At 41.5% G+C, this 23745-nt stretch overlaps 1 protein-coding gene across 4 annotated transcripts in view; it reads left to right on the plus strand.

Annotated features, from left to right (window-relative positions):
• The window catches only part of hbs1l (HBS1-like translational GTPase), a 171197-nt gene that overhangs the window by 121114 nt on the left and 26338 nt on the right, over positions 1–23745 (plus strand). For all 4 annotated transcript variants that reach the window (XM_078542377.1, XM_078542379.1, XM_078542378.1 and 1 more), the window contains 4 exons: positions 5204–5306; positions 7676–7920; positions 13577–13742; positions 16525–16642. In XM_078542377.1, coding sequence (XP_078398503.1) covers positions 5204–5306; positions 7676–7920; positions 13577–13742; positions 16525–16642 — 632 coding nt within the window. The remainder of the gene's footprint in view (positions 1–5203; positions 5307–7675; positions 7921–13576; positions 13743–16524; positions 16643–23745) is intronic.

Consider the following 23745-nt stretch of genomic DNA (forward strand, 5'->3'; position numbering starts at 1 on the left):
CTGGGTTTTAGGCATTTCACAAGAATCGAGGCCTGCTGAGATGTTTGTAGATTTAAGAAGCTGTGCAAGCACCCCATGGGCAGAATTTTGCCCTTGATGGGCGGGCGGGCCCCACCGGCTAGGCGGCGGGCGGGCATCCGATCGCCGCTGCCGAAACGGGCCCTGCCGTCGTTTTAAGTGGACGGGCCAATTAAGGCCCGCCCAGCGGGCCACCTGACGGGAAGCGCTGTGTGCTTCCTGTGCGGGGGAGGGGGGGGGGATTCCCCAACTGTCAGAGTGTGCTCTTTCACACATGCACGCAAAAGAGCGCACATCTCCCTGAGGCAAAGTGCTGCCTCAGGGAGATCGCTGAAAGGCTGACAAATATAAAAAATAGAACAATAAAAAATTCATTAACATGTCCCCCTCATGTGAAAATGTCACACGAGATGGGACATGTTAATGAAATAAACAAAAACTTTATTAAATGTTTTTAAAACCGCTATCCAACCTCATCCCGCCACTGGATGAGGTTTGTAAAAATATCACCTACCCGCCTGCCCGTTGGGTCTGAGTGCCGAGCCAAAGTTCGCATGGGCCCCTTAAAATCATTGATGCTTGGCAAGTTAAGGGCCTTAACGAGGCCTTTAATTAATGATGCGCATACGTCCCGCTAGATATTGCTCCCGCCGACTGAAATATCGCGATGCCGCGCGCTGACGTCGGGACACTCGCGCGCGACATTTTAAGCGCTGGCGTGCGGGCTCCGCCACCCACACACCAGCCAGAAGATTCTGCCCCATGACTCCAACATTACTGATATTAAGTCAGCTGGACCATGAAGGAAGGAAAATCTTTTTGAGAATTAGCAATTTAGACCATTACTATTCTAAATATTTAGCCTGTTGGAAAAAGTTGTTCTCTGAGTGAATTGCTGATATTTTAAATGAATGTATGAAGGTTACTTGGAAGCCCTCAACACCCTTGTAGGCCATTAGTAGATAAAAGGGATCAAAAATATAATATGTTCAGGTAGTTCAATTGCTCCTAAATTAAATATTAAAAAAATGCTGACCAGAGGGTTGCAGGTTTGGGTCCTAATAGAAACTTGCATTTCTGCTCCCAGCTGGATCACTAGATGGGGAAGTGTTATGTGAAAGTGAGATGTTTTTTTTTCCTGTTGGAGGAGAAATTGGCGAACATCCATCATGTCTTATTTGAATTGCACTTCTGGCAAGCCTTACAAAGTAGTATAGGTGGTGCTTACAACAATAACAACATATTTGTATAGCCATTTAAATGTAGTAAAACATCCCAGTGAGCTTCACAGGAGCATTATAAAACGGAATATGACATCGAGACAGGACAGTTGACCAAAAACTCGGTCAAAGAGGTAGGTTTTAAGGAATGTTTTAGAGGAGGAAAGCGACGTAGAGAGCCATAGAGGTATAAGGAGAGCATTCCATATCTTAGGGCCTAGGCAACTGAAGGCACGGCCACCAGTGGTGGAGCAATTAAAATCAGGATGCACAAGAGGCCAGAAATAGAGGAGCACAGGTACCTCCAAGGATTGTGGGGCTGGAAGACGTTATAGAGATGAGAAGGGGCAAGGCCATGGAACGATTTGAAAACGAGTGAGAATTTTAAAATCAAGCCATTGCTTGACTTGGGGCCAGTATAGGTCAGTGAGCACAGGGGTGATAGCGGGAATGGGACTTTGTGTGAGCTAAGACATGGACAGCAGAGTTTTGGATGATGTCAAGTTTATGTCGGGTAGAATGTGCGAGATCAACCAGGAATGTGTTGGAATAGTTAAGGCTAAAGGTAATGAAGGCACTAACGAAGGTTTCAACATCAGATGACCTGGGACGGATAAGTCGGGCAATTTTATGTAGATGGAGGTAGGTGGTCTCTAGTGATGGCACCAATATGAGGTGAGAAGCTCATCTTAGGGTCAGACGTGACACCAAGATTGTGAACAGATTGGCTTAATTTCAGACAGTTGCCAGGAAGAGGGATAGAGTCAGTAGCTAGGGAACAGAGTTAGGAATGGGGACCAAAAAAAAGGCTTCAGCCCTTCCAGTATTTAATTGGGGGAAATTTCTGCTCATCCTGTATTGGCAGTCTGATAATTTAGATTAAGGGAAAAACGTCTTTCTCTTTCATTTAAGAAGAGGATTTATGATTGATAGTGGCCTGTAAGGAGAAGGAAATTACTGGTATATTAAGGATCTGCAGAGGAGGACAGCATTGCATTATCTGAGATTGGTTTTTTTTTGTTTTTCATACATTTAATAACAAGTTCAAGGTGTAGGGACACTATATTAGTCGCTTCATTACCTGTATAGCTTTAAGAAGCATTTTATAGAATCATAAAACATAGAATAGTTGCAGTAAAGAAGGATTTGGCCTGTCGGTTCAATGCTGACTCTGTACGAACAAGTCCCACTGCCCTGCCCTCTCCCATAGCCCAGCAATTTTTTTTTCCCTTCAGGTGTTTACTTTTCCAATTTACTTTTCAAAGCCATGATTGAACCTGCATCCACTACATTTTCAGACAGTGCATTCCAGATCATAACCACTAGCTGCATAAAAAGTTTTTCTTCATGTCGCCTTTAACTCTTTTGCCAATCAGTTTGAATCTGTGCCCTCTGGTTCTAGATCCTTCTGACAATGGGAACAGTTTCTCTCTGTCTAATCTGTTTAGATCCCTCGTGATTTTGAACCACTCTATCAAACCTAAGGACAACAATCCCAGCTTCTCCAATCTATCCATGTAAATGCAGTCCCTCATCCTAGGAACAATTCTCTTAAATATTTACTGCACCCTGCCTAAAGCCTTCATGCCCTTCTTAAGTGAAGTGCACAGAGTTGGATTCAGTACTCCAGTTGAGGCCAAACTAGTATTTTACAAAGGTTCTTCATAACCTTGCTTTTGTACTTGTGCATCTATTTATGAAGCCCAGAATCCTGGATGCCTTTTTAATCACTTTTTCAACTTGTCCCACCACTTTCAATCCTTCGTGCATATATACCTCAAATCTCTCTGATGCAGTACCCTTAGAATTGTATCCTTTATTTTATATTGCCTCTTCTCGTTTTTCCTACCACAATGTACTACTCCGCTTTAAATTGCATCTGTCTCTCCCCATTCCACCACCTGTGACCTCTTGAAGTCTCTCACTTTCCTTTTCACAGTTCACAGTAGTTCCAAGTTTTGTGTCATCTGCAAATTTTGAAATTGTACTCTGTACATGAAGGTCTAAGTCATTAATATAGATCAAGAAAAGCAGTGGTCCTAGAACCATCCCTTGGAAATATCTTCCTTGAGTCTTTTTCAGACTTAAGGTAATTGGCAAAAGAAACAATGGCGACATGAGGAAAAGCTTTTCAAAGCAGTGAGTGGCTAGGATCTAGAATGCAATTAGTCAATTGAGGCTTTCAAAGGCAATTGGATCATAATCTGAAAAGGGAAAAGACAGGAACCTGGAAAAGGCAGGGGAGTGGCATTTGGTGAATTGCTCCTTCAGACAGCCAGCATAGACATGACAGGCCAAATGGCCTCCTGTGCTGTCACCATTCTGAGTCTGAAGAACAACTGTTCACCACTATTCTCCATTTCCGGTCGCTCGGCCAACTTCATATCCATGCTGCTTCTTTGCTTTGTATTCCATGGGCTACAACTTTACTGATGAACTTGTTATGTGGCATTTTATCAAACACCTTTTGGAAGGCTATATACACCACATCAAAAGCATTACCCACATATTACATTTCCTTGATACTACTAAAATTGTAGACATCAATGATGAAGTGACACTTGAAAGGAGGGTTTGAGAAAGACCTAAATCTTCATCTTGTTCCAGCATTATTCTAAAATGTTTGGTAAACCATCTCTGTATGACTTTTTTACAGGCCTCTTAAAAGTAAAAATAGTAGTTTTCTAGAAATCCCCTTGCTTAGAATAACAATTTTTTTTTACATTAAATGTGGGGAGGGGAGGGGTGAAGAAAAGCTATGTTAAGGTTTAATTTGAGTGAAAGGGTAAATGAACTGCCAAATGTTCATTCAGGCAACAGCAGCTTGCACTTAATATGCCTTTAATGTAAGCACAGGGATATTATCAGACAAAATTTGATACCAAACCTCATAGAGAGATAGTGGGATGGGTTGCCAACAGCTTGGTTAAAAGTTAGATTTCAAAGAACAGCAAGGAGAGAGAGGGAATTCCAAAGGCTAGGGCCTGAGCAGCTGAAGGCATGGTCGTCAGTGGTAGAGTGAAGAAAATCAGAGACACGCAAGAGGCAAGAATTGCAGAATCAGCAAGATCCCAGAGGTTTGTAAGGCTGGAGGAGGCTATGGAGATGGTACAATGTTAGGGACAGTAGAAGCCATGGAGGAATTGGAACACAAGGGTGAGACTTTTGAAAATTGAGGCGTTGCCAGACCGGGAATCAACATAGGTCAGTGAGCACAGCGGTAATAGGTGAGCAAGATTTGGTCTCAGTTATAACACAAAATAAGGTTTTGGATTAGCTCAAATTCATGAAGGTAGTGGGGAGGCCATCCAGTAGAGCATTGGAATAGACCAGTGCATATGGTATCTGATTTAATCGGCAGTCTGTGGTGAGTCACCTGAGCCGAGTCTAGGAATTAAAGTTCACTTCAGTGCCCTAGGTCTAGGGAGAGCTTTTACTCCTGATGGCTACCTAGCAGCTAATACTGAAAAACATATGCTTGGCTACTGAGTAAGAATAAGGTTGGGCTTGACTACCAAGCCGCTATAACTGAATGCCTGCTGGTGTTCACTATTGATGCCCACAGATAAAGAATGGTCATTTGGGTGAGGTAAAATGTTACTTTGAGAGTACAGGCAGGAGCATCCACATATTGAAATAATTCAGTGGTAGAATTATAAAATGTCCATGACTAGATCACCTGAAAATTGTTAAACCCAATTTCATACCACAGTTGGGTTATATCATGCACAATACCAAGGCCAAGTGGTGTGTGGCAGCCTTTCCAAAGGAATGTTACATTGCTTAGCTTTGGTTCATTTAGGAGTCTGATCTGATTGTAGAGGTATTTTGCCTTCTTTTGTATCACTTCACCTAATCTGCTATGGATTGAAACAAAAATAATAGTTATAACTGCATCTATGGTATTTAAATTTTACTGCTGTGTATCATGCTACATTTCTGATCTTACTGCAATTGTACCTTAGGTAAAGCAAGGGAGCAATCTGCTAGAGTTGATGCTGACATTGTGCCAAAGGTAGCAAAAATGACAGTATCTGGAAAACAAATAACAGGCTTTAATATACCAAGGTAATTCCCTTTCCTTTCTGTTACATTGGATAAATGTTTCAATTACACTTCTTGCCTGAATAGTCAATGTTTTTTAATATTAAATGTTTTTGCCAAAAGTATTATGGGAAGTACAGCACAGTAGATAGTTCTCAGAGATAAGCATACTTATCTTGATTAGAGTAAGAGACTGTTTTTAAATCGAACTGTCGTGCTGAAATAGTTCACATTTCACTTTTGTTTTTGCTAAAATGGTGTGGGAAGGGGTATATGTGTGGAAACGGACGAACAAAAGAAAATGTTCAGAGTATTGTCTGACCTTCTCTTAAAAAATAGAGAAAGCAGCCTATGTGGAAGTTAAAATGTCACAACAAAAACTTATAAAAGGGGGGGAACTCATTTAAAGGGCTATGGGAAAATGAGAAATAAACTAAATTCATTAGTTGTGCAAAGTTTTACATTGTTAATAAAGTTTATTGTAATTCAAAGATGATATGATTCTCAATGCTCTCTCATGTCCGCAAAACCTATTTCAGGGATTTTTTGGGTATGGTAACTGATACTATATGTGTTGGCTGCATGGCCGAAAAAAGTACCATTTTTACTAATCAGTTAAATGCAATTGAAGCCTAATGTAAAGATTCAGAATTGTGAGTAATATTGAGAAACTGTTAACATTGCTATCTTCCTACTTGAAATGGATTTGGTTCTAAAATGACCTAATTCTTGTATTAAAAATGTGCAGCTTGGTACAACACGGGTATTCGTGTTGGTGCATAGATTGTTCTGCTTTTATAGCTGATGTGTAACTGGAGGAAGAGCATAAAACCTAAACTATTTATCCATCATTTAGTCTTTATTTAACAATTTTTAAATAGCAATAAATATAGGAAAGCTTATATTTTCAGAACAAATAAAGTAATTATTTCATGAAGTGGCTCCAGTGGTTTGGGTATGTTTATATTATCTAAAAAAGAAAGTAAGTTACACTTACAATTATATTTTGCCTTTCATGATCTTAGGATGCCCCAGAGCACTTTACAGCCAATTAGGTACTTTTGAAGTGTTATCACTGTTGTAATGTAGAAAAAGTGACAGCCAATTTGCACACTGCAAGGATCCATAAACAATTTAAATGATAACCAGGTAATCTATTTTTATGTATTTGTTGATGGATAAATGATGGCTAAGACATCGGAGAGAAGTCCCCTGCTCTTCTTCAAAGTAGTGCAATAGGATCTTTCATGTCCACTTATCATCTCAACTAAAAGAGGGCACTTCCAACAGCAACGGAATGTTACCCCAAAATAAACAAAGATTTGCTATTATGTAGCACCTTACACCAGCTATCTGAAAGTGCTTTACAGCCAATTAAGTACTTTTGAATTGTGTTCACTGTTGTAAAGTAGGAAATGTGGCAACCAATTTGCATATAGCGAGCTCTCACAAACAGCAATATGGTAATGACCAGACATTCTATTTTTGTGATGTCAACTGAGGGATAAATATTGTTCAGGGCACTGGAGAAAACTCCAGACCAGGTATGGACAGCAGGTTGCTTTCTCTAAAGGGCATTAACGAATCAGATGGGTTTTTACAACAATCCAGCAGTTTCATGGTCACCATTATTGATACTATGTTTTTATTCCAAATTTTATTTAATTAGCTGAATTTAAATTCCCCAGCTACCATCATGTCTCTGAATCATCAGTTCAGGACTCTGGACTATTAACCCAGTAACGTAACCAATGCTACTGTATCCCTATATTTTGTGCTTTGCCAAAACTAGCCTTGCACTATAAATGTTACATTTATTCTGAAGGAATGGGATGTTTGTGTTTTTATCTCTGATTTTCTCCCTTTGTGCCCCTCTGTTGACAGTGGTTACACATGATAAATGGTTTCACACGCAGTGGAAACTTACAGTTATGACTAAATAATGACTGTAGGGATTTGGTGAAGAATCACAACCATATCTATTCTAAGGGTTTCTGGAGAATGCTCAGGCCAATTTTCACCCCATCTCCACCTTAACTGTAGCATTGCCCACCTGAAATCTACTAATTTAAAAATGGATGGAAAATTGTGGACAGCACATTTATGTGCATCTAAAATATGAATGTCCTATGGGTAAGGTCTAAAGTGCACATTCATAAAATCAGTCCTATGGTTTTATTTAAACCTAATCAATTATTTACTTGAGAGTCTTGTAGATTTTACCGAGTTCAATTTATGCCAACCCTAGTTAATGAAAATTTTGTTCACGACTGTAGCATAGTTCTGACAGTGGTTTCTTTCATATACAGAAGGCATGAATATGTTCTTATATTAGAAATATGAGTGTGTTTGGAAGTATGCTGCACTAATTTTGTTTACTTCATTGGCTATAGTGCAAATGTTGACGAGAATGACCACCTGCGAAAGAGTACAGTCCCCGAAGAAGCTTTTCCACCTCCGGTGCTGGAGGCTTCATCCAAGCCAAATTCTACAGTTCATGTTGCCCCTTTAACTGAAGAAGCCACAGTGATTCAGACTCTCAGTAAAGGCTCTGCCAAAGCAAGACAGCAGATTAATGTGAAAGCTGAGCTTGAAAAGCGACAAGGGGGAAAGCAACTGCTCAATCTTGTTGTGATTGGTAAGGGATAATTGCTCTTGAAGTTAAAAGCGTATGCAGTTATCTTTCTCTTATTAGAGTTGTTGGAAACAGAGAAAAAAATAGAAGCAGGAGTAGGTCATTTGGCCCTTCGAGCCTGCTTTGCCAGTCAGTATGATCATGGCTGATCCTCTATCTCAACACCATACTCCCGCTCTCTCAACACCATAATCCCGCTCTCTCAACACCATACTCCCGCTCTCTCCCCATGTCCCTTATTGCAGGTAGTCCTAAAGGACAAGTACAATGGTTTTCCAACCTGATGCACCACAGGCTAATAAATGCAATTGTGCCTATATAGCATACAAGGCACTGCAAAATTCTGGCAGGCCTCAAGTGAAGGCACAAAATTTCATAACATGGCAGGAGAGGAGCATCACATTGTACAATTTAGTATGCATCCCAATAATTGCTTACAGGTCAACAGCAGCAGATGGTCAAGTATTTTGTCAATCCTTTTTGGCCAGAGTACCCTACATCCTGTGACAGCTGCTAAATAGTGAAGCAAATTAATACTAACAAATCTTTTTTGAAAAATGAGCCATGATATTGTTCATTATAATAATACTGATTGTTAACAACAACTTATATTTACATCTTTAGCATAGTAAAATGCCCTAAGACACTTCCCAGGAGTGTTATTGAAAAATATTTGGCACTGATCTATGTCAGGAGATTTTAGGGCAGATTAGTTTAAGAGTTAGATTTTAATAGTGTCTTAAAGGGCGAGAGGCAGAGAGATTTAGGGAGGGAATTCCAGAACTTAGGACTTGGCCAACACTAAAGCATGGTTAACAAAAACAGAATTACCTGGAAAAACTCAGCAGGTCTGGCAGCATCGGTGGAGAAGAAATCAGTTAACGTTTCGGGTCTTCATGACCCTTCGGCAGAACTGAGTATAGTTAGGAGAAAAGTGAAATATAAGCTGGTCTAAGGTGGGGGGGTGGGGGGAGAGAGAAGTTGAGGGTGTGGTGATTGTGGAGATAAGCAAGCAGTGATAGGAGCAGATAATCAAAAGATGTCACAGACAAAAGGATCAAAGAGGTGTTGAAGGTGGTGATATTGTCTGAGAAAAGTGCTAATTAAGAATGGAAGACAGGATACTCAAGGTACAGCTCTAGTGGGGGTGGGATGGAAAGACTAAAAAAAGTTTTAGTTTTAGATTTAAAAATAATGGAAATAGGTGGGAAAAGAAGAATCTATATAAATTATTGAAAAAAAAGGGAGGGGGGAGAAACGGGGTGGGGGTGGGGGGAGGGGGAGTTTAAGATCTATAGTTGTTGAATTCAATATTCAGCCCGGAAGGCTGTAAAGTGCCTAGTCGGAAGATGAGGTGCTGTTCCTCCAGTTTGCGTTGGGCTTCACTGGAACAATGCAGCAAGCCAAGGACAGACATGTGGGCAAGAGAACAGGGTGGAGTGTAAAAATGGCAAGCGACAGGGCGGTTTGGGTCTTTCTTGCGGACAGACCGCAGGTGTTCTGCAAAGCGGTCGCCCAGTTTGCGTTTGGTCTCTCCAATGTAGAGGAGACCGCATTGGGAGCAACGAATGCAGTAGACTAAGTTAGGGGAAATGCAAGTGAAAATATCACCACCAATATCACCACCAATATCACCACCTTCAACACCTCTTTGATCCTTTTGTCTGTGACATGTTTTGATTATCTGCTCCTATCACTGCTTGCTTATCTCCACAATCACCACACCCTCAACTTCTCTCTCCCCCCGCCCCCCCACCTTAGACCAGCTTATATTTCACTTTTCTCCTAACTATACTCAGTTCTGCCGAAGGGTCATGAAGACCCGAAACGTTAACTGATTTCTTCTCCACCGATGCTGCCAGACCTGCTGAGTTTTTCCAGGTAATTCTGTTTCTGTTTTGGATTTCCAGCATCCGCAGTAGCTTTTAGCTTTTTGTTTTTAACACTAAAGCATGGTTGCCAGTAGTGAAGTGTTTAAAATCGAAAATGTGAAAGAGGCCAGAATTGAGGAGTGAAGAGATCTTAGGTTTGTAGAGCTGGAGAGGAGTTGGCAGTGATAGGGAGGAGCAAGACCCTGGAATTATTTGAAGCCATTGTTGAGAATTTTTTAAAAATTCATGTGTAGGCCAGTAAAGTTTCTCTATGACACTAGAGCTAAGGAGTCATACAGGTTGCCCTTCCTGTAACAAAAACCCACAGTTTTTGCTATTTTTACGATCACATATATGGATATTTCAGTTAAGGTTATTCATATTTTTTACCTTTGCTGACGTGTATCAAACACTTGGATTTTTTAGTTAAATATTTTCCTCATGCTTAGCACCAAAGACACAGGTGTACCTTCCACTACTAATGAACGGTGGCAGCAGCATGTACCGTCTACAAGATGCACTACAGAAACTCATCGAGGCTCCTTAGGCAGCACCTTCCAAACCCACGACCACTATCATCTAGAAGGACAAGGGCAGCAAATACACAGGAACACCACCAACTGGAAGTCCCCCTCTAAGCCACTGACCACCCTGACTTGGGACGATATCACCATTCCTTCACTGTCGCTGGGCCAAAATCCTAGAACTCCCTCCCTAACAGCACTGTGGGTGTACCTACACCATAGGGACTGCAGTTGTTCAAGAAGGCAACTCACCACCACCTTCTCAAGAACAATTCAGGATGGGCAATAAATGTTGGCCTAGCCAGCAATGCCCACAAAAGTGTATCTTCAAATGTAATGTGTCAAACTGTGTTTAGCTTAGTGGGGATGTCAGGAACCCTTGTGTGTTTTCCTTAGCTTCAGAAAACAAAGTAGAATAAGTACTATCCAAGCATGGCTTTGACTATGAACGAAGCACAGCTTTATTAAAATAGGAGATAAGAAATAACACAGTACATTAGATTACAGTGTCCTTCTCAGATGCAAACTGATAAACAAATACAACAGTTGGCTACCTCTATTTTGTTAAATCGGGGATTGGTATAGCCCACGGAATATGAGTGTGACAGCTATACATCTCTCATTATAGAGTGGTATGAAAATAACTAGATTTCTTGAGAGCAAGGTGCCCAAGTAATTCTTCTGACCTTTGGAATTGACAATTACATGTGGGATTTTCCCATTAGGATAACAGCTTTGCTTGAATTCAAGGGCCAGAATTTTGCTACCAAGACAGGTAGGTTGAGATCCGCACTGGTTTAAAGCGCTCGGTCATACACAACTTTTGCTTGGTGGGAGGGGTGGGGGTGGATGAAATGGAGCTGGGCCCACTGACCCCAGAAGCAGATCCTAGAATGGTGGCCAAGGACACTGGTTAGAAGGCCCGCCTAGGTTCTCTGGGACTTCATCCCAATTGTATTAAAAGCAGGTAGGCCCTCTAGCCCTCACCCCTCACAGCCCCTCACCCCCCCCACCCACTACCAATGGCGTCTTATACTTTCCATACCAACTCATGCATGCATAATGAAGCTTGACTGGCCAATAAAAACATTAGCTTAGTAAGGGTTTCTGTTTTGACAACTGAAGTGAATTGTTGTCTTTGCTTCATTGACATCTTTAAGTGGTTATAATAAAATGTGATCTCTTTTGTCAATATTTCAATGTTTATTTGGAGAAGATTAAGAAATATGAAGTGTTTCAAACCTCTGTTATTGATACCTTAATTGTCTGTCTGATTGACACTTTTAAAGATTGTAGGAACAGAAGTTTTTTTTCAAAAGATGACTTATGAACGGATGTTTTTTTACTTTCATCACAGAATCACACTTGCCGTTTTATTATATGACTCATTGGTTATGTACATAAGGCAAACTGGGTGAAAGGGCATAAGTTGACATGGACAGTATGAGGCGCCATGGGGGTTGTGGGATGAAGGTCTTGAGTTGCCATTGAGGTTGAGGGGCCATGAGGTGTGGCTGGAGGATATGGGTTGGCATTGGGTTGGAATGGGAGCATGGAAGGGACATGGGAGGCATGGGTAAGACCTTTTGAACCTGCCTTTTAAAAGGTCCCTGCATTCAGACTGTTGTTCACAACTCCTCTCAGGCCCTGAATCACCAGTCATGGAGCTGGCCCAACTCCACAAAAATTGCAGGGGCTAGGACTTGCCTACCCCCTCAATGGAGCAGGCCAGGCTGGGAGTACAGGGTGCAGGCTTGCTACCGCACCCTTATCCCGCAGCAGTGAACTGTAGGTGTACTGGGAACGGGGGTGAGATTCCCAGAATCGGATCCCACCCGCCATTTTAAATGGCCCCAGAGTTGTCACAACTCTGAAAATCCAGGCTCAATTCTCTAACCTATTCCCAAGATAATGGAAATCAAAGTGGTGTTTATATAAACAAATACGGAAGTCATGCATAATAGGTGGTCAGACATCTAACTGACTTCCTTCAGCTAACCAAGGTATCAAATTGCAAATAGCCAGATTGAAAATACTGATACCTATGTAGATGGGTATCAGGAAGTACTTTGGCTCAGTTCAACATGAGCCAATGAAACCTTATTAATAAGTGAAAGCCACCTAGGATCGTGGCAGCCATATTTTGTTACATCTCCTGTGCACCCAGTTTTCGCCATGCTCTGCAGATTCTAGCCACGACTATAGAATGTGGATTCTAACTCAACTATTTCTTCTTAGTTTTATTCAAAGCTGCCCTAAAATTAATTGAAGTATTTATGTAAAAAGGATGTTGGATTTTTGCAAGTAAGCAAAGGCACGGGAAAGGAGTAAAAAATTAAAATCAATTTTCCACAGCTGAAATGCTCAGTGTGTACAAAGTGTTGGAAAATGCTTCTGTTGTTCAGTCGATTTTGCAGATATGTGTCTGCAGAAAGTTGCATCTGCTGATTACTTAAATAGTAGTGTGCTTTTGCTAGTAATGGAAACTCTGATTCAAATGAAACTTATGGTTTCAGGTACTATTTCTGTATCCTTTTCCTTTCACATCTTACATTTTCAAAAAATTCCCAGAATATAATGCATCACAATGTTTGTAGTAGTAATATTTCTAGTAATTGTGTGATGTTCATTGGTTTAATCTATTGTTATTGAAACACAGATTTATATTTACCAATTTTGAAGGAAATTTCAAGGATTACCCGCTTTTAAGTAGTCCAATTTGATATTGAAATGATTTATATTGTATAATCTTTTCTAATGTACTCTACAATAGGGCAAGTAGCATTCCCTATGTTACCTCTTTGTGAGCGACTGAATCTTACTAAGAAAATTGGACATGAGATGGCCTCCCTCAAAAATTGGCTTTGCGAGTTAGCCATCTATTAGTAACTGAATATAGAGGAATATTAGCAAATATGCTGTGAGATATGGTTTAAGCCTTATAGACAAGGAAGAATGCAGGTTCAATCCTTGATTTATGGTGCATTAGCTGGCCTGAGCTGAAGTAATGATGAATGCATGACAACAGAGTCAGTTTAGATGAAGAAAAAATGTCTTTGGAATAAGCAATGGATGTCCATCAACTGCTGATTCTCAGCTTCCAAATTTTACACCTACAAAATGCTCTCTATTTCATCTTTAGTTACTTAACAAAATGTGGGTAGTGTGGATCCCTTACACAAAAACAAAATATTTAATCTATTAAATTATCAGAATGCAAAAATATTAATTTAAGCATAATTGTTCTAATGTTTGTGACTTTAGGTCATGTAGATGCTGGCAAAAGTACTTTAATGGGCCATCTACTTTATCTTCTGGGAAAGGTAAACAAACGTATTATGCACAAATATGAACAAGAATCAAAAAAAGCAGGAAAGGCCTCATTTGCCTTTGCCTGGGTTCTGGATGAGACAGGTGAAGAAAGGGAAAGGTAAATAATTTTCCAAGTCTTCATTTGAGTGTGTGAAAATATTATATCATCATATGTTTGTTATAAAATATGCTTGTAATTTTTTTCTAACCGCTGTCTGATACCTTACACTATTGTTAAGCAGCATAAGAATTTAGGAGATTTCCAAAAGCATTCCCCTCCCTACCTCCATGCCCCCACCAGGTGTTCTCATCTCCCACTGTAACTTTGGAGAAATGTAGGCAAAAGCCTTCGCGAAATGGCGCAAACGCTGACCGCATAAGTTATGGTTCGAGATCTGGAGAACCTCCATGAAATTTCCAGGTGATTTGAGTCTTTGCGGGGTAACAGCAGGCACTGGTCACCTCCTTGCATCATTCCCTCTAATTTTTTTTTAGTGTGTGCTGGTGGTTTATTTAAGTGTGGGCCCCCTTACAATTTTTTGTGCACTGCACACGTATAGTAGCTTAAAGGGGCAACTTGTGTGCACCCTCTGCGGAGACTCTCGGGTTGCAGCTGCAGAGCTTACAGGAAGCATTGCCTCCTGGTACCTTGTCCAAGAATCCAATATTCATGTGGGGACATCATAGCTTAGGTTTAACCTCATCTGTTGAGCCCATGGGAGCACTTCCAAGGATTGTAATCAAGAAAGAAAGCCTTGGCCAGTTTTTCCATCCCTAACCCAGGGAGCTGAGATCAATTGTAGTGCCTTTCTCATGATCAAAGATCAATTAAATCAACACAGACTGGCATTGCCCTTCCTATTCCAAATGGGCCAGTGCTCAGTGGATAAATTGAAGTCTGGGTTAGCAGCATTTGAGAGGTTAAATGTATTTGGAGTTTTGTGGGGGAAAGCCACTGATTCAATTTCCTCTATGCTGCTGACTTTCCTCTCTCAACATGTGCATTCCAGCTGTTAGCCCACAGAAGAGGAGGAAAACTAAAAGTTATGGTTTTGCTGCTATTGCACACTATTTAGATGCTGACTCAATTAGAAGTAGTAGAAGAATGAGAGCAGATCAACTGTATTTGGTGGAAGACCAATAAAGAAAATTTGGAGAAAAATAAAAATAAAGTAAAAAATGTTAATTGACACTTTGATTTTTGTGATTGCATTTGAGACTCTGGTTGACTTATGATGCTTTTGCAAATTATCTAGTCTGATGTTGAGGATCTTGATGGTATTTTACCCAAACTTATCAAGAAAAGCTCTTTGTCAGATGTAGCTATAAATCCACATAGTATGATATTTAAATTCATTCTCAGAAAAGGGAAAAAACATCATAGGTACTATGGAAGTTGCATGTCATGACTGAAAAATAATATATTGTGATTTCATGTTTTAAGAATTTCTGATGTGTTCTTGATTTTATGTATATATTTAAACACAGCATCCTGAGATCACTGTGAAAAAGAGAAGCAGTTCCTGGTTCTCCTCGTTGGAGTATGGTATAGCTTTATAAAAGTCTAATTCCTTACAGGTTCTGCTAATTTATAGAACTGAATCAGTACAGTGTTTTGGCACTGAGCGTTGCCACAGAATGGGGGATGTAGACTCTATATCCTATTCCACTGAGCTTCCACTACCAGCCATGTGAGACGAGCAGGTTCAGCCGGCCACCATGGGCAAAATTTAATGCTTATGTGGTTGGCCTGTCCAAAGGCTGGGGAGCCAGTGACAACACTACTGCGGCCATTCTGGGCTCTCCAACCAGATTTAACACCAATCAGGCACCACCTGGTTGGTGACAGGATCTCCGTTATGGTCAGGGGGAATTTCCCACCTCTCTAGAGCTGCTGACCAATCAGAGGGTGCCAGCCTACCAGTACTGGCAGCGACGCTGGGAGCAGTGACCACTATTGGTATTGATGCAGCCTAGGCTGCAGGATCATTGCTGGAGCCTGGAGGTAGGTGAGGTGGCCTCGCTGGGGCCAGTCAAGGACGCCCCAGCGGGGGGAGGGACGGTGGGTCAATGAAAGGGCAGGTGGGGTCCACACGCATTAGTGATCCTTGTCCTAGACGACCTGTCCACTGGGCACAGATTGCCCAAGCAGGTGGGACCCCTCACCAGGCTGCAGGCATACCTGCACCCCACAACCCCCACCCCCCAACTCCCAACCTATCAGCCTACCTCTGGGGATAGCATTACATTTTGTCCTAGGAGGTGAAGTAAAATGGCCAAGGTATGATGTCTGACAGGCATTGGTAGAAATCAGGAAGCCAGCCAGCCACACTATGACAGCAGAGGAATGGGGTTTATAAATAATGGAGAAAAATAAGATGTCTTCTCTTCATTAATATTTCAATATTGTCACTATACAAGAAACATAAATTAAACCATTCCTTTAACAAAAACAAAAAAGATTGAATGGAGCAGAAGGTTAAATACCAGTCTCCTCTGGAACATGGTTCACATCTTGTTCAACTTGACAAAATGAAAAACTTAATTCTCTGCTAAATGTAAAGAACCAATGCCAAGTGAGTTTCAGTAATCTTAGTCCAGTTCTCAGGGGTGTGAACCCACAACACAAAATGCTGCTAATTGATGCTAAATTCATAATCTCATTTCGAGAAGCTGTAGTGTGAACAGTGTATAAAACTGATGCAGTAATGGTTTGTATTCTGAGTTTGGGTTGAGATCAGACTAGTGGCAGCTGTAAGTACTGGATGATCTTGGGTGCCTGAAATGGAATTCCATTCACCCGTATATCTTGCATGGAAGGACTAAATAAAACTTGTACCTAAATGGTGCATTTGTAGTCATTGTACAAAAGATAAAAATTTCTATTCTGATATTTTCAGAGGCGTAACAATGGATGTTGGAATGACAAAATTTGAAACTAAGACCAAAGTGATCACACTAATGGATGCACCAGGTCACAAAGACTTCATTCCAAACATGATTACAGGTGCTGCACAGGTAAGGAGAAAAATCTTTGCTTGAAATTCTCACAAAGTGCCATCCACCAAGTTTATAATAAAATTTAGACAGGATTTTGAGAGTTGAAATCTAGACTTAATACTCCAAAATATCAGGTCCAATGTGTCAATTTATGTATTTTCACTGGTATTTGAAATCATTAACCTCAGGTATTTTAAGATATTTGATCATGACTGTAACTAGAATGGGTGGTTATCATAAGATCAGAAGAAATAGGAGCAGGAATAGGCTGTTCAGCCCATCGAACCTGCTCCACTATTTGATAAGATCATGGCTGATCTAATTGTGGCCTTAACTCTACTTTCCTGCCTATCCCCCGTAACACTTGGTGATCAAAATTCTGTCTAATTCAGCCTTGAATATATTCAATGACCCAGGCTCCAATGTTCTCTGGAAGACAATTGCAAACACTAACAGCCCTCTGCGAGAAGAAATTTCTCCTGATGTCTGTCTTAAATGGAGATTATGTTTCTGTTTCTACTACAGCTGAGAGCAGTATTTGAACCTGTGACCAGAAATTATCTTGTTTTCCTCTCCAAGCTTAAACAGCCTGGGTCCAAACCTCCTCCTTCCCTGAGCTCATTCCCTATCTATTTGTGATATTTAGAATTTCTCCTCTACACGCCACAGTTATGTTACCACTTTATTTGGTGCACGTTAATGTTTCTGGCATATTTAATTACCTACTTTCATTTATTTTCCTCAATCAATGTCTAAAATAAAGAATTGACCTGGGGCTAAACTACACTGCTCATGTCAGGTCAATAAGCCGGTAACTAGAAAGCATAAATTTAAGGTCAGCACCAAACTATTGGTTAGGAGAAAAAAAATTATGCAGACGATATTTGGGACGTGGAACACACATGAATAAGTGGTAGAAGCTGAATCCATAATAATAGCCTTTAACAAGAAAGTGGATAAATATTTGCAAAAAAAATTAAAAAGCATGGGTAAAGGTCATGGAAATGGATCTAAGCTCTTTCGGAGAACCAACATAGTGGATTAATGACTTCTGTGCTATGCAGTGCTCTGATTCTGTAACTGCTTTTCTTCAGCATGATGCTGCCTTTGCTTTTTTATTGAAATAAGTGTTAAATTCAATGTGGCTGCTTGTGCGTTTTTGTGCAGAATTGGGTGATTTGTAGGGCCTAGTCCGTTCTAATCACAAATCAACAATTTTATGGGTTTGCTACAGTATTACAAACACAAGCTCTTTCGTAGATTATAAACAATAGAAATAAAGGCTCAATTTAAGCCCGTGCATCCAATGAAAATTAGGGAGTTGGGCACCTAAAATAGCAATAGATTACTTACCACTATGCTCCCATCTTTTGCCATTTTAACTATGCAGTTCTCAGAGCCATATGATACGCATCAGAGGTAGGTGTGGGTCTCTTGAATACATGTAAATGATGGCCTTATGATGCTAGTAAAATCTCAACACCATTTAAAGTCCAAATCACAGAAGCCCTGCCAACACCTAACCCATCAGTACAATCTCATTGGTTTTGTACGTAATGGTTGGTGGAAGAGTACTTCAAATGCTCGGCAGATGTCAGGACATTAAATCAATGTAAAAATCAAACCACAGGGTCCCTTACATACTTTAATATCTGATTTTCTATATTGTTGAATGCAGTAAAGGTCTTTATCCACTGGATAAAGTACTCTGATGCATCAGAACCCTTACACAGTACTTGTCAATTTAATGGTCTCTTGCCTTTTAAGGACAGAGCCTTATGATCAATCGATGCATATTTAACTTTTTAAATAGCACCTAATTATGACAGTTGAAGTTGGGAAGAGTTTTTGAACTTACCTGTCAAAAGATTCACGACTCCACAGCAGGCTTCCCCCAAGGATCATGACCTGACTTACCTGGAGTGGTTCCCACAGCCTTCAGGAACCCTCCCGCTTCGATAAAAATAGCAACCTAAGGGTAAAGTGTATTTGGAGCAGGTATTTAAATAGCAAACCCAAGCTCACCTCAAGTGCATGTCAAGTAGCAACCCGCCACGTTTCCTGGCCTGGGGAAAATGGCAGGCAGCAGGAATTGTCTGGTAATTTTAAATTTGCTGTTCCATCATACCTACCATTTGGTCCTCCCAAGGCGGGTTTGCTCACCGTCGGGAGGGGAAAATCCAGTCCAACGTGTTTAGGGCATGGAAGTTTTTGCCAAAAACCATTGTTGAAACAGAATCACACTTTAGAATGGACTCAAGGAAACATTTTCACATATATATTTTATATGGGCATTATATATTTGATGCACAGTGCTTGTAGAAGGGTTACTATGATGCATCCTCAGAAATGAATTTAAAGGAAAGTTGGATAGATGTTTGGAAGAGAGGAACACTGAAGGAAATATTTGGGAGAGTGGGATTAGAATAGGTCTCTTCTGTGGAGGAAAACACTGGAGCAGACTTAATGGGTGAAAGGATAACCTTGAGCATTGCTACAGCTTTGCAACCTTTGACCTGCATTTTTTGTTCAATACCGATTTGACATAAGCCAACTGCTGTTTTTTTTAAAGAGGCAACAGTTCAGTATATAATGAGAAAATGTACTGTATTTAGAAACTATATTTTATTACCTAAAATATAAGTGTATTAGTATGTTTATTGTTCATCCATCCTATTTGTAGGCCACCCTTTATTTTCACTATATAATTGTTTGGCTGATGCTGTGCAGTCTTAGTTTTATTGCTATATTTCCATTGTATGTGAGCAGCATTAAAAGTACCAGTTAGCAAACCTGAAAACCATGAGTATTGAGCATAACAGAAGTGAAAACTGAAAGAAGCAAAGTGAAATGTTCAATTCTATACAAAGCCTTTGTCTTGGCCTGATTTATTGCAGCTCGTTAATAACAAAGTGACAGGGGTAGATTGCAACCATGTAAACTGATGCCATAGGATTGAACATTGTCGTCATCAGCATAGCAGCAGTCCACAGCAATCATATATACCTCCTGTAAAAACTTACTTCTGTTCAAACAAACCACCAATTTCAAGAACTGTCTTGTTACATGGCTCTTCAAATCCACATCACTGGTTAGTGATTCACAATACAAAAACATCAATGATTAGGAACGCACACAAGGTGTTCACTGTAAAATGTATTTTATTCACTATTTTGCCCACTATGAAGTCAGGTATTAATTGTTAAACATTTCTTGTAACTCTCACAATGCAGTTTTTTTTTAAAACACAGTATTTAAAAAAAATTTTACTCAGGCTTTATTTCACATCAACAATTGATTACTATATTTAGTGTTTTCTACCAACACATGGACCCTGAGACTTCATTGGCTTAGCAAACTTCTGTTTGGTTGCTGCTTTCTGAGTAGCCTTAGCTGTAACTCTTTCGAGTTATCAACAGTCACAGATTGTAACTCTTTCGAGTACACTCACAGTTCTTGGTTTCCGGGAGTGGGACATGAACCCACAACCTTCTGATTCAAAGGCGAGGGTGCTATGAACTGAGCCACAGCTGACACCTCCCAGCCTTAGCTGTAGCTGCACTGACTTTCTTTGTTGCAGCTTTGGCTGCCTGACCCTCCTTGGCAACCCTGATTGCTTGTTCACGTTAAGCCTTGCGCACCTCAGGCTCCTGATTCCTCTTAGCCATAATCTCAGCAAGAGAGCACCAGTAATAGCCCGTTGGAACTTCACTGCACGACAGAGGTACTTTTTCTGAATCTCTTCGGACTGCCCTTTCTTGTGCTTGCACCTGTACGAGACAGTCCAGTTGATCTGTCGAGAGTTTTTCTTGGAGAGGAAGGCTGACTCACATTTTGAGTTCAGAAACTGGAAAACTTTCTTATCGATTCTGGCATAGTGCTTCCAGTTCCTGGTTCCTCTTGATCTTTTCATTGAGAACTGTCGGCGTGTCATTAGCCGTCTCAATTTCTCTGCTCCTCTCACCCATTCTAATCTGTCTCTCTCTGAACTCACTGCACTCCGTTCTCTCAGGTCCAACCCCAACATTGTCATCAAACCCGCTGACAAGGGTGGTACTGTTGTTGTCTGGCGCATTGACCTCTACCTCGCGGAGGCTGAGCGTCAACTCGCAGACGTTTCCTCCTACCTCTCCCTGGACCATGACCCCACCACAGAACATCAAGCCATTGTTTCCAGGACTGTCACTGACCTCATCTCCTCTGGAGATCTTCCTCCCACAGCTTCCAACTTGATAGTCGCCCAACCTCGGACGGCCCGCTTCTACCTCCTACCCAAAATCCACAAACAGAACTGTCCTGGCAGACCGATCGTGTCAGCCTGTTCCTGCCCCACGGAACTCATTTCTCGTTATCTTGACTCCCTTCTCTCTCCCCTTGTCCAGTCCCTTCCCACCTACATCCGTGATTCCTCTGACACCTTACGTCACATCAACAATTTCCAGTTCCCTGGCCCCAACCGCTTCCTCTTCACCATGGATGTCCAATCCCTCTACACCTCCATCCCCCACCAGGATGGCCTGAGGGCCCTTAGCTTCTTCCTTGAACAGAGGCCCGAACAATCCCCATCCACCACTACTCTCCTCCGTCTGGCTGAACTTGTTCTCACACTGAACAATTTCTCCTTTAACTCCTCTCACTTCCTCCAAATAAAAGGTGTGGCTATGGGTACCCGCATGGGCCCCAGCTATGCCTGTCTCTTTATGGGGTATGTGGAACATTCCTTGTTCCAGTCCTACTCCGGCCCCCTCCCACAACTCTTTCTCCGGTACATCGATGATTACTTCGGTGCTGCTTCATGCTCTCGTCGGGACCTGGAAAAATTTATTAATTTTGCTTCCAATCTCCACCCCTCCATCATCTTCACATGGTCCATCTCTGACACTTCTCTTCCCTTCCTTGACCTCTCTGTCTCAATTTCTGATGATAGACTGTCCACCAATATCCATTACAAGCCTACCGACTCCCACAGCTACCTCGACTACAGCTCCTCACACCCCGCTTCCTGTAAAGACTCCATCCCATTCTCTCAGTTCCTTCGCCTCCGTCGCATCTGTTCTGATGACGCTACCTTCAAAAACAGCTCCTCTGACATGTCCTCCTTCTTCCTTAACCGAGGTTTTCCATCCACGGTCGTTGACAGGGCCCTCAACCGTGTCCGGCCCATATCCCGCGCATCCTCCCTCACGCCTTCTCCTCCTTCCCAGAAACATGATAGGGTCCCCCTTGTCCTCACTTATCACCCCACCAGCCTCCGCATTCAAAGGATCATCCTCCGCCATTTCCGCCAACTCCAGCATGATGCCACCACCAAACACATCTTCCCTTCACCCCCCTTGACGGCATTCCGTAGGGATCGTTCCCTCCGGGACACCCTGGTCCACTCCTCCATCACCCCCTACTCCTCAACCCCCACTTATGGCACCTCCCCATGCCCATGCAGAAGATGCAACACCTGCCCCTTCACTTCCTCTCTCCTCACCGTCCAAGGGCCCAAACACTCCTTTCAAGTGAAGCAGCATTTCACTTGCATTTCCCCTAACTTAGTCTACTGCATTCGTTGCTCCCAATGCGGCCTCCTCTACATTGGAGAGACCAAACGCAAACTGGGCGACCGTTTTGTGGAACACCTGCGGTCTGTCCGCAAGAAAGACCCAAACCTCCCTGTCGCTTGCCATTTTAACACTCCACCCTGTTCTCTTGCCAACATGTCTGTCCTTGGCTTGCTGCATTGTTCCAGTGAAGCCCAACGCAAACTGGAGGAACAGCACCTCATCTTCCGACTAGGCACTTTACAGCCCTCTGGGCTGAATATTGAATTCAACAACTTTAGATCTTAAACTCCCCCTCCCCCCATCCCCACCCCGTTTCTTTTTCCCCCCCCACCCGCTTTTTTTTCAATAATTTATATAGATTCTTCTTTCCCCACCTATTTCCATTATTTTTAAATCTAAAACTAAAACCTTTAGTCTTTCCATCCCACCCCCACTAGAGCTGTACTTTGAATATCCTGTTTTCCATTCTTAATTAGCACTTTTCTCAGACAAAGACCACCACCTTCAACACCTCTTTGACCCTTTTGTCTGTGACATCCTTTGATTATCTGCTCACACCACACCCTCAATGTGTCTCTTCTCCCCCCCCCCCCCCCCCCCCCACCCACCTTAAACCAATTTATATTTCTCCCTTGCTGAAACTATGCTGCAGTTCTGCCGAAGGGCCATGAGGGCTCGAAACGTTAACTGATTTCTTCTCCGCCGATGCTGCCAGACTTGCTGAGTTTTTCCAGGTAATTCTGTTTTTGTTTTGTCCTGGTTCCTCCTATTGTATCAACCTCATAATCACCTGGTAAGATCATTGCTAGCAAGAGTACCTGGTGGAAAAAAGTCAGTCCATTAGCTGTTAGTGTTGTGTTCATCTTTCAGTGTTCTCAAAGGCAGAAAATTGAACAACTACTCAGCCAGTTGGAATTATGGAGTTGAGTGCGCATTGAGTTTTTCAATTGCTACTTATGATACTTTTTTTGCATATATTGTTTGCAAATGTTTTGTGTTCAGGGATTATAATCCAGTCAATGGAGTTCGGATAGCAACATTAACTGCATCCTCATGACATTTGATGCCTTTGTTACCCTTTGATCTTTGTATATCCTTCTAACATGCCCAAAGCCACTACTGTCCTTTGCCCGTTTACATCACACAGAATTATCTCTAAGGCCACTCAACTCAACTCAACTTTTTTTACCCATCCAGTAAGACCTTGAAGTCACCACCTTGCAGCTGCTAATTATTTCTTAAAATATTCCAGGTTTTTGTTTCTGCTTCTCTTTCTGGCATCCATTACTCTGTATGAAGAACAGTTTCCTGCTATCAATTCTAAATTTGTCATTTATTAGTTTGAACTCGAATCCCATTTGTTTAATTTAAAGTAATATTGAAGATGTTTTTTCACTCACTTTTTAATTGGTCTCTAAGGATACCTCCCACCTTCCTTCTTTCTAGGCTACTTATCAAAGTTGTTTCAATGTGAAGATCCTTACTTGCACATATAAATAAGTAAATGGTCAATGTCAGTTCCCACTCCAAACTAAATTGGGCAATTGATGGAGGTTCCTGCATCCATAA

This window comes from Cetorhinus maximus, chromosome 5 (genome assembly GCF_964194155.1).
Source record: "Cetorhinus maximus chromosome 5, sCetMax3.hap1.1, whole genome shotgun sequence".
In the NCBI taxonomy this organism is placed as follows: Eukaryota; Metazoa; Chordata; class Chondrichthyes; order Lamniformes; family Cetorhinidae; genus Cetorhinus; species Cetorhinus maximus.